Below are 18,772 nucleotides of genomic sequence, written 5' to 3'. Positions count from 1 at the left end.
TTGTGGAGCACAAGCTGCAGACGCACAGGCTCAGCAGTTGTGGCTCACAGGCCTAACTGCTCTGCGGCATGTGGGATCTTCCCAGATCAGGGCTCGAACCCGTGTCCCCTGCATTGGCAGGCAGATTCTCAACCACTGTGCCACCAGGGAAGCCCTGTTTCTTTTCTTATGGTGAAACTTCAAGTCCCTTTTCATTTGCTTTAGTGTATAATTTATATCTACCTTCTTTGTGATTACCATGGTGAATGCACTTAATATCCTAAAGTTATAACACTAATTTGAATTTATATGAGCTTACCTTTAATAGTATGCAAAAACTTTACTTCTATACAGCTCTGTCCCCATCCCCATACAGCTTCTGATGTCACAAAAGCACATCTTTCTGCACTAATGTGTTCAAAAATATAGCTTAATTTTTTAAAAATGCACATGCCTCCTAAATCACGTGAAAACAAAAAATGAAGTTACAAGAGTATTACCTTTTATAATTGCCCATGTATTTACCTTTAATGGAGGTATTTATTTTTTCATATGGTTTCCAGTTACTGTCTACTGTCCTTTAATTTCAACCTGAAGTACAGACACCCTTTAGCATTTCTTCCCAGGCAGGTCTAGTGGTAACAAACTCCCATAGCTTTTGTTTAAGTGGGAATGTCAAAATTTCTCCTTTGTTTTGCTGGGTATAGGATTCTTGGTGTATAGGTATCTTCTTTCAGCATTTGAATATATCAACCCACTGTCTTCTGGCCCTCAACATTTCTGATGAGAAATCTGCTGAAAATCTTATTCAGGATCCCTTGTATGTGGCAGGTCATTTCTTCCTGCTTTAAACATTCTCTCTTTGTCTTTCTATAGTTCGATTATAATGTGCCTTGGCACGGGTCTCTGAGTTTATTCTACGTTAGAGTGTGTGGACTTTCTTGGATGATTATATTCATGTTTTTTATGAAATTTGTTAAGTTTTTGTCTTTATTTCTTCAAATAATCTCTCTTCCCCCTTTTCTCTTTCCTTTCCTTCTGGGACTCCCACAACATGTATGTTGCTCCAATTGATACTGTCCAACAGGTCCCTTAGGCTCTGTTTGCTTCAAAGTTTTTTCCTTCTGTTCCTCAGACTTGAACATTTCAACTGTATTATTTTCAAGTTCACTAATTCTTCTGCCTGCTCAAATCGGCTTCTGAATAACTTTAGCAATTTTTAAAATTTCAGTTATACTTTTCAGCTGTAGAATTTCTTTTTGGCTTTTTTTCATGTTTTCTATCTCTTTACTGATACTTCCATTTTGTTTATACATCATTTTCTTGACTTTGTCCACATCTTTCTTTAGTTCTTTGCATATTTTTAAGATCATTGTTTTAAAGTCTTTATTTAGTAAATCTGTCACCTGGTCTTTTTCAGGGACATTTTCTATTCATTTCTTTTCCTTTCAATGGGCCATACTTTCCTGTTTCTTTGTATGCCTTGTGATCTTGTTGTTGTTACTGCTGAAAACTGGACATTTAAACTTTTTAAGATGATAACTTTGGAAACCAGATTCTCCCACTTCCCCAGGGTTTGATATGGTTGTTTTGTTTTGTTTTATTGCTGGATGGTGTCTCTGTACTGGAGATCATCCTGAGGTGTAAAGTTAGCCTTCTCAGGTCTTTTCAGAGCCTGTGTATTTCCCTGGGCATGCACAGTGACCACCTATATTCCCCTGTAAGTGTGGCTGCTTTTGAATGTCTTAGCCCTTAATGTTAGGAATGTAAAACAGTGCAGTGCTGTGGCAAACACTATGGTGGCTCCTCAAAAATTAAATAAAGAATTATCACTTGACCTAGCAATTCCACTATTGGGTATATACACAGAAGGACTGAAAGGAGGGGCTTGAACAGATACTTGTATACTCATGTTCGTAACAGCATTATTCACAATAGCAAAAGGTAGAAATAACCCAAATTTCTAGCGATAGATGAATAGATAAACAAAATGATATATATACATACAATGGAATGTTATTCAGTCTTATAAAAAGAAGGAAATTCTGATACATGCTATAATATGAATGAGTCATGAAAACATTATGGTAAGTAAAATAAGCCAGACACAATGGGACAAATACTCTGTGATTACACTTATACGAGGTACCTGGAACAGTCTAATTATACATAGAGACAGAAAGCAGAATGGTGGTTACCAGGGGATGTGGAGAAGGAAAAATGGAGAGTTACTGTTTAATGGGTACAGAGTTTCAATATGAGATGAAGGAAAAATTCAGGAGATGGATAGTGGTGATGGCTGCACAGCAATGTAAATGTACTTAATGTCAATGAACTGTGTATTTTTAAATGGTTTAAATGATCAATTTATGTACATGTGATATCACTTATATGTAGAATGTGAAATATGACACAAATGAACATATCTACGAAACAGAAACAGACTCACAGACATAGAGAACACACCTGTGGTTGCCAGGAGGGTGGGGGGAGGGAAGGATTGGGAGTTTGGGATTAGCAGATGCAAACCATTATATAAAGAATGGATAAACAACAAGGTTCTACTGTATAGCACAGAAGACTATATTCAATATCCTGTGATAAACCATAATGAAAAGGAATATGAAAAAGAATATCTACATAACTGAATCACTTTGCTGTACAGCAGAAATTAACACAACATTGTAAATCAACTATACTTCAATAAAATTTTTCTTAAATGGTCAACTTCTGTTATGTATATTTTAATGTAATAAATAAAATGGCGGCAAGAATACTATGATTCATTTATAAACAAGTATTTATATGTAAGTACAAATACAGACAGAAATGTATCTGAAAGGATGACCACCAAAATGTTTGTGGCCGTTATCTCTGGGTGGTAAGATTTCAGAATGATTTTAACTTTCTTATTTATACTTTTCTGCATCAGTGTGTGTATTATTACCTTTATAGTCATGGGGGTAAAAACGTAAGCTAACTATGTTCATTTGAGGAGAGGGGCAAAATGAATGTTCTAAATTCACTCCAGTATTGCCTATCATGAGTGCTCTAAATGTGTCACATTTGGCTGAAAGCTAAAAATGTGGACTACCTTGAGTCCTCCATAAGAAGATAAGAACTACTTGTAGTTATACTTTGCTTTAAGTTACTATTGTTTTTCTTTAAATGTTTTACTGAAGTATATCATATGTACATACATATATCACACACATAACCATAAAGCCACATAAACTGTCACAAATTAAACACACCCATGTAACTAGGGACCACATGAAGAAACAAAATATTACCAACATAACATGAAGTCCTTTTATGTCCCTACTAATTCACCATGCCCCCAACAAGGGAAACCAATATCCTGACTTCTAAGAGCATAGAACAGTCTTGCAGGTACTCTTTTTTTTCAGTAATATATTCTTTAATATAGCAGTCACCTTGACTGCTAATATAAAACCAAATGAGGATTGGTTCAAGATGGCGGAGTACGCTCTGGAGACCATGTGCCACGGTTGCTGAAGCCCGCGTGCCACATCTGCTGAGGCCCGTGCAACTGGGGCTGGTGCTCCACAGCGGGGGAGGCCACCGCAATGAGAAGCCCGCGCGCAGCGGTGAAACCCAACACAGTCTAAATAAATAAATAAATAAAAAAGATGGCGGAGTAGAAGGACATGTGCTCACTCCCTCTTGTGAGAGCACCAGAATCACAACTAACTGCTGAACAATCATAAACAGGAAGACACTGGAACTCACCAAAAAAAAAAACCCCACATCCAAAGATAAAGGAGAAGCCGCAATGAGATGGTAGGCGGGGCACAATCACAAAAAAATCAAATCCCATAACCGCTGGGTGGGTGACTCACAAACTGGAGAACACTTATACCACAGAAGTCCACCCACTGGAGTGAAGGTTCTGAGCCCCACGTCAGACATCCCAACCTGGGGGTCCGGCAATGGGAGCAGGAATTCCCAGAGAATCTAACTTTGAAGGCTAGAGGGATTTGATTGCATGACTTTGACAGGACTGGGGGAAACAGAGACTCCACTGTTGGAGGGCACACACAAAGTAGTGTGCACACCAGGACCCAGGGGGAAGGAGCAGTGACCCCATAGGAGACTGAACCAGACCTACCTGCTAGTGTCAGAGGGTCTCCTGCAGAGGCGGGGGGCAGCTGTGGCTCACCACGGGGACAAGGACACTGGCAGCAGAAGTTCTGGGAAGTACTCTTTTGCGTAAGCCCTCACGGAGTCTGCCATTAGCCTTACCAAAGAGCTGTAGGCTCCAGTGTTGGGCTGCCTCAGGCCAAACAATCAACAGGGAGGGAACTCAGCCCCACCCAACAGCAGACAAGCAGATTAAAGTTTTACTGAGCTCTGCCCACCAGAGCAACACCCAGCTCTACCCACCACCAGTCCCTCCCATCAGGAAGCTTGCACAAGCGTCTTAGAAAGCCTCATCCACCAGACGGCAGACAGCAGAAGCAAGAAGAGCTACAATCCTGCAGCCCGCAGAACAAAAACCACAATCACAGAAAGACACACGAAATGAAAACACAGAGGACGATATCTAAGATGGAAGAACAAGATAAAACCATAGAAAAACAACTAAATGAAGTAGAGATAGGCAACCTCCCAGAAAAAGAATTAAGAATAATGATAGTGAAGATGACCCAGGACCTCGCAAAAAGAATGGAGGCAAGAACTGAGAAGATGCAAGAAATGTTTAACAAAGACCTACAAGAATTAAAGAACAAACAGAGATGAACAATACAATAACGGAAATGAAAAGTACACTAGAAGGAATCAATAGCAGAATAACTGAGGCAGAAGAACAGATAAGTGACCTGGAAGACAGAATGGTGGAAATCACTGCCACGGAACAGAATAAAGAAACAAGAATGAAAAGAAGTGAAGACAGCCTAAGAGACCTCTGGTACAACATCAAATGCATGAACATTCGCATTATAGGGGTCCCATAAGGAGAAGAGAGAGAGAAAGCACCCAAGAAAATATCTGGAGATTATAGTCGAAAACTTCCCTTATATGGGAAAGGAAATAACCACCCAAGTCCAGGAAGTGCAGAGAGTCCCAGGCAGGATAAACCCAGGGAGAAACATGCCAAGACACATGGTAGTCAAACTGACAAAAATTAAAGACAAAGAAAAATTATTGAAAGCAACAAGGGAAAAATGACAAATAACATACGATGGAACTCCCATAAGGTTAACGGCTGATTTCTCAGCAGAAACTCTACAAGCCAAAAGGGAGTGGCATGATATATTTAAAGTGATCAAAGGGAAGAACCTACAACCAAGATTACTCTACCCGGCAAGGATCTCATTCAGATTTGATGGAGAAATCAAACGCTTTACAGACAAGCAAAAGTTAAGAGAATTCAGCACCACCAAACCAGCTCTACAACAAATGCTAAAGGAACTTCTCTAAGTAGGAAACACAAGAGAAGAAGAGCACCTACAGAAACAAACCCAAAACAATTAAGAATATGGTAACAATTAAGAATATGGTAATAATGGATCTCATTCAGATTTGATGGAGAAATCAAAAGCTTTACAAACAAGCAAAAGTTAAGAGAATTCAGCACCACCAAACCAGCTCTACAACAAATGCTAAAGGAACTTCTCTAAGTAGGAAACTCAAGAGAAGAAAAGCACCTCCAGAAACAAACCCAAAACAATTAAGAATATGATAACAGGAACATACATATCAATAATTACCTTAAATGTGAATGGATGAAATGCTCCAACCAAAAGACACAGGCTCACTGAATGGATACAAAAACAAGACCCATATATATGCTGTCTACAAGAGACCCACTTCAGAACTAGGGGAACATATAGACTGAAAGTGATGGAAAAAGATATCCATGCAAATGGGATGGAAAAAGATATTCCATGCAAATGGAAATCAAAAGAAAGCTGCAATAGCAATACTCATATCAGATAAAACAGAATTTAAAATAAAGAATGTTACAGGAGACAAGGAAGGACACTACATAATGATCAAGGGATCAATCCAAGAAGAAGATACAACAATCATAAATATATATGCACCCAACATAGGAGCACCTCAATACACAAGGCAAATGCTAACAGCTATAAGAGGGAATCAAAAGTAACACAATAATAGTGGGGGACTTTAACACCTCACTTACACCAATGGACAGATCATCCAGACAGAAAAATAAGGAAACAAAAGCTTTAAATGACATAACAGACCAAACAGATTTAATTGATATTTATAGGACATTCCATCCGAAAACAGCATGTGTTTCTGACCACAACGCTATGAGATTAGAAATAAATTGCAGGGAAAAAAAACGTAAAACACACAAACACATGGAGGCTAAACAATACGTTACTAAATAACCAAGAGATCACTGAAGAAATCAAAGAGGAAATCAAAAAATACCTAAAGACAAATGACAATGAAAACACGACGATCCAAAACCTATGGGATGCAGCAAAAGCAGTTCTAAGAGGGAAGTTTATAGCTATACAAGCCTACCTAAAGAAACAAGAAAAATCTCAAGTAAACAATCTAACCTTACACCTAAAGGAACTAGAGAAAGAAAAACAAACAAAACCCAAAGTTAGCAGAAGGAAAGAAATCATAAAGATCAGAGCAGAAATAAATGAAATACAAACAAAGAAAACAATAGCAAAGATCAATAAAACTAAAAGCTGGTTCTTTGAAAAGATAAAACTGATAAGCCATTAGCCAGACTCATCAAGAAAAAGAGGGAGAGGACTCAAATCAATAAAATTAGAAATGAAAAAGGAGAAGTTACAACAGACACTGCAGAAATACAAAGCATCCTAAGAGACTACTACAAGCAACTCTATGCCAATAAAATGGACAACCTGGAAGAAATGGACACATTCTTAGAAAGGTATAACCTTCCAAGACTGAACCAGGAAGAAACAGAAAATATGAACAGACCAATCACAAGTAATGAAATTGAAACTCTGATTAAAAATCTTCCAACAAACAAAAGTCCAGGACCAGATGGCTTCACAGGTGAATTCTATCAAACATTTAGAGAAGAGCTAACACTCAACCTTCTCAAACTCTTCCAAAAAATTGCAGAGGAAGGAACACTCCCAAACTCATTCTATAAGGCCACCATCACCCTGATCCCAAAACCAGACAAAGATACTACAAAAAAAGAAAATTACAGACCAATATCACTGATGAACACAGATGCAAAAATCCTCAACAAAATACTAGCAAACAGAATCCAACAACACATTAAATGGATCATACACCATGATCAAGTGGGATTTATCCCAGGGATGCAAGGATTCTTCCATATACACAAATCAATCAATGTGATACACCATATTAACAAACTGAAGAATAAAAACCATATGATCATCTCAATAGATGCAGAGAAAGCTTTTGACAAAATTCAACACCCATTTATGATAAAAACTCTCCAGAAAGTGGGCATAGAGGGAACCTACCTCAACATAATAAAGGCCATATATGACAAACCCACAGCAAACATCATTCTCAATGGTGAAAAACTGAAAGCATTTCCTCTAAGATCAGGAACGAGACAAGGATGTCCACTCTCATCACTATTATTCAACATAGTTTTGGAGGTCCTAGCCATGGCAATCAGAGAAGAAAAAGAAATAAAAGGAATACAAATTGGAAAAGAAGAAGTAAAACTGTCACTGCCTGCAGATGACATGACACTATACATAGAGCATCCTAAAGATGCCACCAGAAAACTACTAGAGCTAATCAATGAATTTGGTAAAGCTGAAGGATACAAAATTAATGCACAGAAATCTCTTGCATTCCTATACACTAACAACGAAAGATCCGAAAGAGAAATTAAGGAAACACTCCCATTTACCACTGCAACAAAAAGAATAAAATACCTAGGAATAAACCTACCTAGGGAAACAAAAGATCTGTATGCAGAAAACTATAAGACACTGATGAAAGAAATTAAAGATGATACAAACAGATGGAGAGATATACCATGTTCTTGGATTGGAAGAATCAATATTGTGAAAATGACTATATTACTCAAAGCAATCTACAGATTCAATGCAATCCATATCAAATTACCAATGTCATTTTTTACAGAATTTGAACAAAAAATCCTAAAATTTGTATGGAGACACAAAAGACCCCCAATAGCCAAAGCAATCTTGAGGGAAAAAAACAGACCTGGAGGAATCAGACTCCCTGACTTCAGACTATACTACAAAGCTACAGTAAGCAAGACAATATGGTACTGGCACAAAAACAGAAATATAGATCAATGGAACAGGATAGAAAGTCCAGAGATAAACCCACGCACCTATGGTCAACTAATCTATGACAAAGGAGGCAAGGATATACAATGGAGAAAAGACAGTCTCTTCAATAAGTGGGGCTGTGAAAACTGGACAGCTCCATGGAAAAGAATGAAATTAGAACATTCCCTAACACCACACAGAAAAATAAACTCAAAATGGATTAAAGTCCTAAATGTAAAACCGGACAGTATAAAACTCTTAGCGGAAAACAAAGGAAGAACACTCTTTGACATAAATCACAGCAAGATCTTTTTCGACCCACCTCCCAGAGTAATGGAAATAAAAACAAAAATAAACAAGTGGGACCTAATGAAACTTCAAAGCTTTTGCACAGCAAAGGAAACCATATAAAAGACGAAAAGGCAACCCTCAGAATGGGAGAAAATATTTGCAAACGAATCAACGGACAAAGGATCAATCTCCAAAATATATAAACAGCTCATGCAGCTCAATATGAGAAAAACAAACAACCCAATTCTAAAATGGGTAGAAGACCTAAATAGACATTTCTCCAAAGAAGACACACAGATGGTCAAGAGGCACATGAAAAGATGCTCAACATCACTAATTACTAGAGAAATGCAAATCAAAACTACAATGAAGTACCACCTCACACCAGTTAGACTGGGCATCATCAGAAAATTTACAAGCAACAAATGCTGGAGAGGGTGTGGAGAAAAGGGAACCCTCTTGCACTGTTGGTGGGAATGTAAATTGATACAGCCACTATGGAGGACAATATGGAGGTTCCTTAAAAACCTAAAAATAGAATTACCATATGACCCAGCAATCCCACTACTGGGCATATACCCACAGAAAACTGTAATTCAAAAAGACACATGCACCCCAATATTCATTGCAGCACTATTTACAATAGCCAGGTCATGGAAGCAACCTAAATGTCCATTGACAGATGAATGGATAAAGAAGATGTGGTACATATATACAATGGAATATTACTCAGCCATAACAAGGAATGAAACTGGGTCATTTCTAGAGATGTGGATGGACCTAGAGACTGTCATAGAGTGAAGTAAGTCAGAAAGAGAAAAACAAATATCGTATATTAACACATATATGTGGAATCTAGAAAAATGGTACTGATGAACCGGTTTGTAAGGCAGAAATAGAGACACAGACGTAGAGAACAAACGTATGGACACCAAGAGGTGAAAGCGGTGGGTGGGGTGGTGGTGTGATGAATTGGGAGATTGGGATTGACATATACACTAATATGTATAAAATAGGTAACTAATAAGAACGTGCTGTATAAAAATAAAGAAATAAAATAAAATTCAAATCAAAGAGTAAATAAAGCTGTGTAATCTAAAGAAAACAAACAAACAAAAACACAAAAACCAAATGAAAGACTTTGAAAGTGTTTCAGTGGTAAACCTTCATATGCAAGTAACATTTAAAGCAATCACATTATTTCAAAGTTATACTTTGTCTAAAGTAACCCCCACCCTCCTTTTTTGGTAACACCATCAATGTAGTAAATTGTCTACTATATGCCAAGTACTGTCCTAAACATTTTACATACATTCACAGATATAATTGTCAGTACAGTTCTGTTAGATTCAAAGAATTTTAATAGGGACAGGTGGCTAATTGATAGCAGTGATGGTTTAAATCTGGTAGTGTAAGGACTCCAAAACCAACTATTATTTTTCTGATATCATGTTAGTTAGTTAGTTAACTAATAAATTGCTATGAATGAGAAATAACAGGAAACATGAGGAGAAAGACAGAGCTTGAAGATCATTTAACCAGATAAGTGAGCTATGGATGTGAGAAGGTATACAATAAGCAAAGCACAAAACAGGAATAAACAAGGTTTGTGAGACACTAACTGAATTTATGTGGTTTCTAAAGATGACATTAATCAACTGTTTGTGCTATTATTGTCATACTGCTTAGTTCTACCTATGTTTTATGCCCCACATTATTATTTTTACTTTAAACAGTCAATAATTATTAAAAAGAAACTTTTAAAAGAGAAAAACATTATATTTATTTACATACTTATAATTTCCAGCATGCTTCATTCCTCTGGGTAAATCCAAATTTGTATCTGGTATGATTTTCCTTCAGCTTACAACTTCCTTTAACATTTCTCGTACTGTACACCTACTGGCAACAAATTCTCTTGGCTTTTGTATACAAGTATCTTTACTTCACCTTTGAATGCTGTTTTCATTGGGCACAGAATTCTAGAATAATGTGGGGATTTTTCTTTTATCATAGCAAAGATGTTTTGGTTCGTATTGTTTCTGATAATAAAATTTTAATCATTACCCTTTCCTCAGACTGTTTTATCTCTTTATTGTTACCTTTCAGAAATCTGATTATGATACATCCTGGCAAGGTTTTCTTTGTGTTTATCCTGTTTGAAATTGGAGTTCCTTGGATTTGTGGGTTTACAGTTTTCATCAGCTATTATATCATGTGATCGTTTCTGGACTCTCTTCCTTCTGAGACTCAAATTACATGTTGGATCATTTGACTTTTTTTTTTTTTTTTTTACTTTCTTCTCTCAGTACTGCAGTTTGGATAGTTTGTATTACTATCTTTGATTTCACTGATCTTGTTTTCTGTAGTGTATAATCTGCTTGTTCAACCCATTCAGTGAAGCTTTCATTTTACTTCACTTCATTCTAGATCTTTCATCTAAGTTCTACTTTGTTTTCAATATTTTCTATTTACCTCTTCATTATGTTCATGTTTTCCTTTGAAACATATGTTCATTATGTTTTCCTCTAAATCCCTCAACATATTTATAATAGCTGTTTAAAATCCCTGTCTGCTTATTCATTTGATCATCTATTTTTTTTCTGGGTCTATTTATATTTCCTGATTTTTCTCTTGATTTTGGGTCACACTTTCCTAGTAACTTTTCATTGGATGTTGAACACTCTAAATGTTTCATTTTTGGGTATCTGCAATTTTGGTAGTTCAGCTTTAAAGAGCTTTAAAGAATGTTCAGCTTTATTTTGGTTGTTCAGCTTTCAAGACTTATTTTAATTTTTATTTATTTTTACTTTTTTAAATTAATTTTTATTGGAGTATAGTTGCTTTACAATGTTGTGTTAGTTTCTACTGTACAACAAAGTGAATCAGCTCTCTCTCTCCCTCTCTCTCTCTCTCTCTATATATATATCTCCCCTCTTTTTTGGATTTCCTTCCCATTTAGGTCACCACAGAGCATTGAGCAGAGTTCCTGTGCTACACAGTAGCAGATTTGTTTTTAAGCTTTGTTGGCATGGGCTTATGGTAGCCTTTAAGCTAGGGCTACTTTCACCTTAATACTAAGGCATGACCCTTCTGCAGTCTCTATTGAATGCCCCAGATATTCAACAAAGTCTCTTTACTGTGTCTGGTCAGAACTCTACCATCTCTCAATCCTCTGTTAACTCTGGGAATTGTTTAGCTTATAGCCTCCTCCTGGTAGTTGTTCTGTCCCCAGTAACTGTTCTTTGCCTAGCGTCCTAAAATCTCATTCTAAGTATGCACAACTTAATAGTCAGCTAAAGACTCAATGGGACCCCGTGTGGATATTTACAGCTTTTTCTTTGGATATTGCTCTTGTTCTGATACTCTGCCCCACAAGTTCCAGCCACTGCAGCCTCCCTGAACCCTAGTCTCTTTCTCAACTCAGTGAGAACACCACACTCTGCTTGGAATCTGCTTCCACATGCTATGACCCAGAAAGTCTCCCTAGGCAGAAAATGAGGACCATATTAGGGCTCTCTCCTTTTGTTTCCCTTTTCTCACTGATCAAAATCCTGCACTGACAGTTATCCAATGTTTGAAAACAGATGTTTCACAGCTTTTGTCCAGTTTTTTCTTTATTTACAATGGAGTGCAAGTTCAAATCCATAACCATTACTCCATCATGGCTATGAATGTAATTCCCCTCTGTAATTATCTTTTATTTATTTACTTTTGGAATATCTTATTTACAAGTATTTTTTCCATTTTTATTTTTTAATTGAAGTATAGTTGCTGTACAATATTATATAAGTTACAGATGTACAACATAGTGATTCACAATTTGTAAAGGCTTTACTCCATTTAGTTATTATAAAATATTATATATTCCCCATGTTGTACAATATATCCTTGTAGCTTATTTTATACCTAATAGTTTGTACCTTTTACTTCCCTACCCCTATATTGCTATTCTAATTCTTTTTTAAAAGGAGTAATATTGTGATACCTCTGTTATTAATTTTTCTCCAATCATGAAAGTGTTAAAAATCATAAAAGTTTCAAATGTTACTTTGCAAGTCACCTTAGTTTTAAGTAGTACTCAACAATAATCAGCTTTATTTAGAAACATATTTTGCTCAATTTACAGCCATGCTAAGATAAAACTGTAGTGAAAATGGAACTGCATTCCTTACATACAATTTATTTAATTTGAATTCCACAAAACCATTTCTTTGTAAGTAGGAAGAGATTTTACTTTTTTTTTTAAATGGCTTAAAACAACAAAAATTTATTCTTTAATTGTGGTGATCAGAAGTCTAAAATCAGGACTTCCCGGGTGGTCCAGCGGTTGGGACTCCACACTCCCAAAGCAGGGGGCCCGGATTCGATCCCTGGTCGGGGAACTAGATCCCATATGCCGCAAACTAAGAGCCCGCATGCCGCGACTAAAAGATCCTGCATGCGGCAACGAAGATCCTGTGTGCCGCAACTAAGACCCGGCACAGCCCAATAAATATTAAAAAACAAAAACAAAAAAGTCTAAAATCCAGGTGTTGGAAGGGCTGCATTTCTTCTGGAAGCTTCAGGGAAGAATCCATTTCCTTGTCTTTTCTAGTTTCTAGAGGTCAACTGCATTCCTTAGCTTGTGTCTTCTTCCTCCATCTTCAAAGCACAGCACTCTAACATCTGGTTCTGTGGTCACATCTCCTTTTCTCTCACTTTTTCTCAACATACTGCCTCCCTCTTATAAGGACTCTTATAAGCCCATCCAGATAGCCCAGGATTAACCTCCCCACCTCAAGATCCTTAATTTAATCAAATCTGCAAGTTCCCTTTTGCTATGTAAGGTAACATATTCACAGGTTCTGGGAATTAGGACATGGACATCTTTGGGAGGCCATTATTCTGTCTACCACAGAATGTGAGCACCTGCTTTGTTTCCAACAGTAACCTGGACTCTAGGAAATCAGAGATGAATGAATATGGCCTTTCCCCCTTGAATAGCTCAATTCCAGGCTGGAGGAAAGATTTTAGTTCTTATCAAATGTGAAGATTTTTGAGTTGATAATATCTTGTTTTTCTTACTAAAATTAGAAAGCAAATAATTAGGGCAGCCATAAATAATTAATATAAACTATGTTTTATAGCTGTAGATACAGTTTACTTTTATGAACTAATACAAAATACACCAAGATAAAGAATAGGAGATGTAAAATAATAATTTACCTCTTATTTGCCTGTCAACAACTCTCATTTCCTTTCTTATCTTCAATGACCATTCATTGACCTGGGAAAAATTTTACAAAAGGAATTATAAGTCAATACCCCCAATTCACCACATTTTAAAGAATTTTATATTAATTCTACATTTATTCCTGACACAAGCTAGAAATAATATAAACCTATTTTGAAAGAAACAGCCTTAGGGCCAAATTCTTTTTTTTAGTTTCTTCTCTGGACAAATTCTGTTTTTTTTTCCATCTTTTTATTCACAGTACATAGAAGTCTCAAACTATTCAAAGATTCCTATCTGAAGGCAGTATGAAGCACTTTATACAAGCTCTCCAAGAAAGTTCAGTACCCTGCAGGTATATAAAAATTTTTCATGAGGTACCATGGGCATAGAAAGGTTTTATGGGCATCAGAAGATTTTCAATTTCTATACATAATTATTTTTAAAAAACTGCTCTGCCTGTGTGATAAGAATTCACCTTTTCCTTCTCCCCTTTAACAATTACACTTTTTCATTTTACAAAAGAAATATATTTCTCTAACCTATGTGTCTCTTCTTACCATGACAGGTTTCCCTGAGAGGCAAAAACCTCTGAAGCACTAAACATAGGGCCAACTAGAAATACTGCTATAGGTGTTGAAAAAGTAGTGAATGACTCTAATGACTCTAATGATTACCAAATTCTTATGCATTTCTTTCTAATTCTTCAGTTTCAAAAATGAAGGAAAATCTGAGTTATCAGCTGATAAATCATTAAAACTAAATTTTACATTTAATCAATTATTGCTTTTTGGCATATGACACAGAAGTTCAAAAAACTAAGTGACACTGACACAGAAAAATCCTTTCCACTACCATCTACTTATTTATATTAACAATGTTTCTCATCATTTGAGTCTAATAAAACATAAAATAGGGCTTTCTCCTAGTTGAGGTGCCTCATGATGAGGCTGTCTTCTCTACATCACAGCCATGCCATCCAAGGACCCTCTGCAGTTGGCGCAGGCCTTCAGACACAAGAAGATGACCGCAGCCATGGCACACTGGCTCCTTAGGTGAATGGGTTACCCCCAGAGATGATCCAACCATGCACAGCTACAATACAGCTACAATACAAGTTACTGGTACCAGTTCTGCTTCTGGACAAGGAGCAATTTGCTGGCATGGACCTCGGTGTCTGTGTGAAGGGTGGTGGTCACGCAGCCCAGCTTTTGCAATCCACCAGTCCACCTCCAAAGACCTGGTGATCTTACTATGAGAAATATGTGGATAGGCTTCCAAAAAGATCAAAAACATCCTCATCCTGTACGACTGGACATTGCTAGTAGCCGCAAATTCAAACATTTGGAGACCCTGGTGTCTGCAATTACTACCAGAAATCCTACCAATAAGCCCATCATGAGGATCAGGGTTCACCTTTATAATAAACAATGGCTGTGGGGTTTAAGGTAAAAAGTAATAAAACAGGAATGGAATTGATGCTAACCCTTTAGCATTCATCCATGAATACATGAACTAAATGGCATTAAAATATTCATATCCTTAAGATGTATTTAATGACTTTAAAATCATTATTTAACAAAATCTGTAAAATATTTATTATTCATCAACTCTAATAACTCCACCCAGATGAAATATTAAAGCACTTAAAACTGTATGGTTATACAATTTTAAAAGTTAATGTTAGGGCTTCCCTGGTGGCGCAGTGGTTGAGAATCTGCCTGCCAATGCAGGGGACACGGGTTCGAGCCCTGGTCTGGGAAGATCCCACATGCCACGGAGCAACTAGGCCCGTGAGCCACAATTACTGAGCCTGCGCGTCTGGAGCCTGTGCTCTGCAACAAGAGAGGCCGCGATAGTGAGAGGCCCGCGCACCGCAATGAAGAGTGGCCCCCGCTTGCCGCAACTAGAGAAAGCCCTCGGACAGAAATGAAGACCCAACACAGCCATAAATAAATAAATCAATAAAATTAAAAAAAAAAAAACAACTCTGTCTTCATGTAGATCAAGACAAATAGGGAGGTGGGGACTGAAACAGTAATGAATTAGGATGGCAGGATTCTTGGTGATGTTTCCAAAATTTCCACTTTTTAAAAAAAAAAAAAAAAAAAAAGTTAATGTTAGGTTTAAATATATATATTTTAAGTGAAACTCACATAACTATACTTAGCCATTTTAAAAATAAATTTTATTTATTTATTTATTTTATTTTAAAATTTTGGTTGCTTTGGGTCTTCATTGCTGTGTGCAGGCTTTCTCTAGTTGTGGCGAGCGGGGGCTACTCTTTGTTGCGGTGTGCGGGCTTCTCATTGTGGTGGCTTCTCTTGTTGCGGAGCATGGGCTCTAGGCACAAGGGCTTCAGTAGCTGTGGCATGCAGGCTCAGCAGCTGTGGCACATGGGCTCTAGAGCGCAGGCTCAGTAGTTGTGGCACATGGGCTTAGTTGCTCCGCAGCATGTGGCATCTTCCTGGACCAGGGCTTGAATCCATGTCCCCTGCATTGGCAGGCGGATTCTTAACCACTGCACCACCAGGGAAGCCCTACTTAGCCATTTTAAAATGTACAATTCAGTGGCATTTAGTGCCTTTACAATGTTGTACAATCACCAACTCCCTATAGTCTCAGAAATTTTTCAATATGTCAGAAGAACACACTATAACCTATAAATAATCTTCCCCTATGACCATCCTCCCTCCCACTCCCTGGCAACAACTAATTTGCTTTTATGTCTTTTGATATGCTTATTTTAGATATTTAATAGAAAAGAAATCATATAATATATGGCCTTTTGTGTCTGGCTTCTTTCATTCAGTATAGTGGTTTTGAGGTTCATCTATGTTGTACCATGTATCAACATTTTTTATGGCTGAATAATATTACATTGAGTGTACATACAACACAAATTGTTTATCCATTCACCCAGTGATGGACATTTGGGTTGCTTCCATGTTTTGGTTACTGTGAATAGTGCTGCTATGAACATCTGTATACAAGTATTTGTTTGAGTACCTATTTTCAATTCTTTTGGGTATAAACCTAGGAGTGGAATTGCTGGGTCATATGACAGTTCTATTTTATATTTTTGAGGAACTCCAAAACTTTTTTTCAAAGGGGCTTCACCATTTTACATTCCCACAAGCAATGTACAAGTGTTCCTATTTCTCCACATCCTTATCAACACTTGTTATCTTCCAATTTTTTGATTATAGCCAATCTGTTGGAGCTGTTGAAAGAGCATCTCATTATGATTTTGATTTGCATTTCCTTAATGACCAATGAAGTTGAATATCTTTTCATGTGTTTTTTGGCCATTTGTGTATCTCCTTTGGAGAAATGTCTATTGATGTCTTCTATCCATTCAGCTGTCTTTTTTTTTTTTTTTTTTTTTATGAACACATGGGTTTATTCTTTTTTTTTTTTTTTTTTTTTAATTTATTTATTTAATTAATTAATTTATTTATTTTTGGCTGTGCTGGGTCTTCGGTTCGTGCGAGGGCTTTCTCTAGTTGCGGCAAGTGGGGGCCACTCTTCATCGCGGTGCGGGGACCGCTCTTCATCGCGGTGCGCGGGCCTTTCACTATCGCGGCCCCTCCCGTTGCGGGGCACAGGCTCCAGACGCGCAGGCTCAGCAATTGTGGCTCACGGGCCCAGCTGCTCCGTGGCATGTGGGATCTTCCCAGACCAGGGCTCGAACCCGTGTCTCCTGCATTAGCAGGCAGATTCTCAACCACTGCGCCACCAGGGAAGCCCCATTCAGCTGTCTTTTTATTGTTAAGTTATATGAATACTTTATATATTCTGATAGTAAACCCTTATCAGATATATAATTTGCAAATATTTTCTCCCATTCCATAGGTTATCTTTTCACTTTCTTGATAATATCCTTTGATACACAAAAGCTTTTAATTTTAATGAATTCCAATTTGCCTTTTTTTTCTTCTGTTGCTTGTGCTTTTGGTGTTATAGCAAAAGAATCCATTTCTAGATATGAGGTCATGAAGACTTACCTTTATGTATTTTCTGAGTTTTATAGTTTTAGGTCAAAGACTTTAATTTCGATCTTTGATCCAAGTTAATTTCTGTATATGGAGTGAGGCAGGGGCCCAGCTTCGTTCCTTTACATGTGGATATCCACTTGTCACAGACCTTGCTGAAGAGACTATCTTTCTCTCACTTGGCACCCTTATAGAAAATCAACTGGCCACAGATGTATGGGTTTACTTCTGGGATCTCAATCCTATTCCATTGACTGATCTATACATCTATCCTTATGCTAATACCACAGTTTTAGTTACTATAGCTTTACGGTAAGTTTTGGAATCATGAACTGCGGGTCCTCCAAATTTGTTTTTCTTTCTCAGTATGGTTTTGGCTATTTGGAACCTGTTGTATTCCATATGAATTTGAGGCTCAACTTTTCCATTTCTGCAAGAAAGGCATTTGGAGCTTTGACAGGCACTGCACTGAATCTGCAGATCACTTTGGTGGTACGGCCATCTTAACAACATTAAGTCTTGCAATCCATAAACTTGGAATTTCTTCCTGTAATTTTTTGTAGTTTTCAGTGTACAAATGTACTGTTTCCTTGGTTAAATTTATCCCTCAGTATTTTATCGTTTTGGATGCTACTGTAAATGAAATTTTAAAATTCCCCTTTTAGATTTTTCATTGCTAATGTAAAAAACACAAGTGATTTTTTAAATATTTACCTTGAAATCTGCAACTCTGTTGAATTCACTTATAACTAATTTTCTGGTGCATGAGGAATCTTTAGCATATTCTATCTGTGGAATCATGTTATCTGCAAATTAATAGGTTTACTTCTTATCAGTGTGGGTGTTTTTTATTTCTTGCTCTTGCTCAATTGCTCTGGCTAGGACTTCTAATGCAATATTGATTAGTAGCAGCAAAATCTGGTGTCTTTGTCTTGTTCCTGATCTTAGGGAAAAAGCTTTCAGTCTTTCACAATTTATAATGTATAATGAAGTATAAGGTTAGCTGTAGATTTTCA

General features: G+C 37.1%; 1 protein-coding gene across 1 annotated transcript in view; it reads right to left on the bottom strand.

Moving 5' to 3' along the window:
* CHMP3 (charged multivesicular body protein 3) overlaps nt 1–18,772 on the bottom strand; it is a 69,349-nt gene that overhangs the window by 30,405 nt on the left and 20,172 nt on the right. The window contains exon 2 of the mRNA XM_007175323.2: nt 13,755–13,815. Within this exon, the coding sequence (XP_007175385.1) occupies nt 13,755–13,815 (61 nt within the window). The remainder of the gene's footprint in view (nt 1–13,754; nt 13,816–18,772) is intronic.

The sequence above is a fragment of the Balaenoptera acutorostrata genome, chromosome 12 (assembly GCF_949987535.1).
Source record: "Balaenoptera acutorostrata chromosome 12, mBalAcu1.1, whole genome shotgun sequence".
Lineage (NCBI taxonomy): Eukaryota > Metazoa > Chordata > Mammalia > Artiodactyla > Balaenopteridae > Balaenoptera > Balaenoptera acutorostrata.
This window is presented reverse-complemented; position numbering and strand designations above follow the sequence as displayed.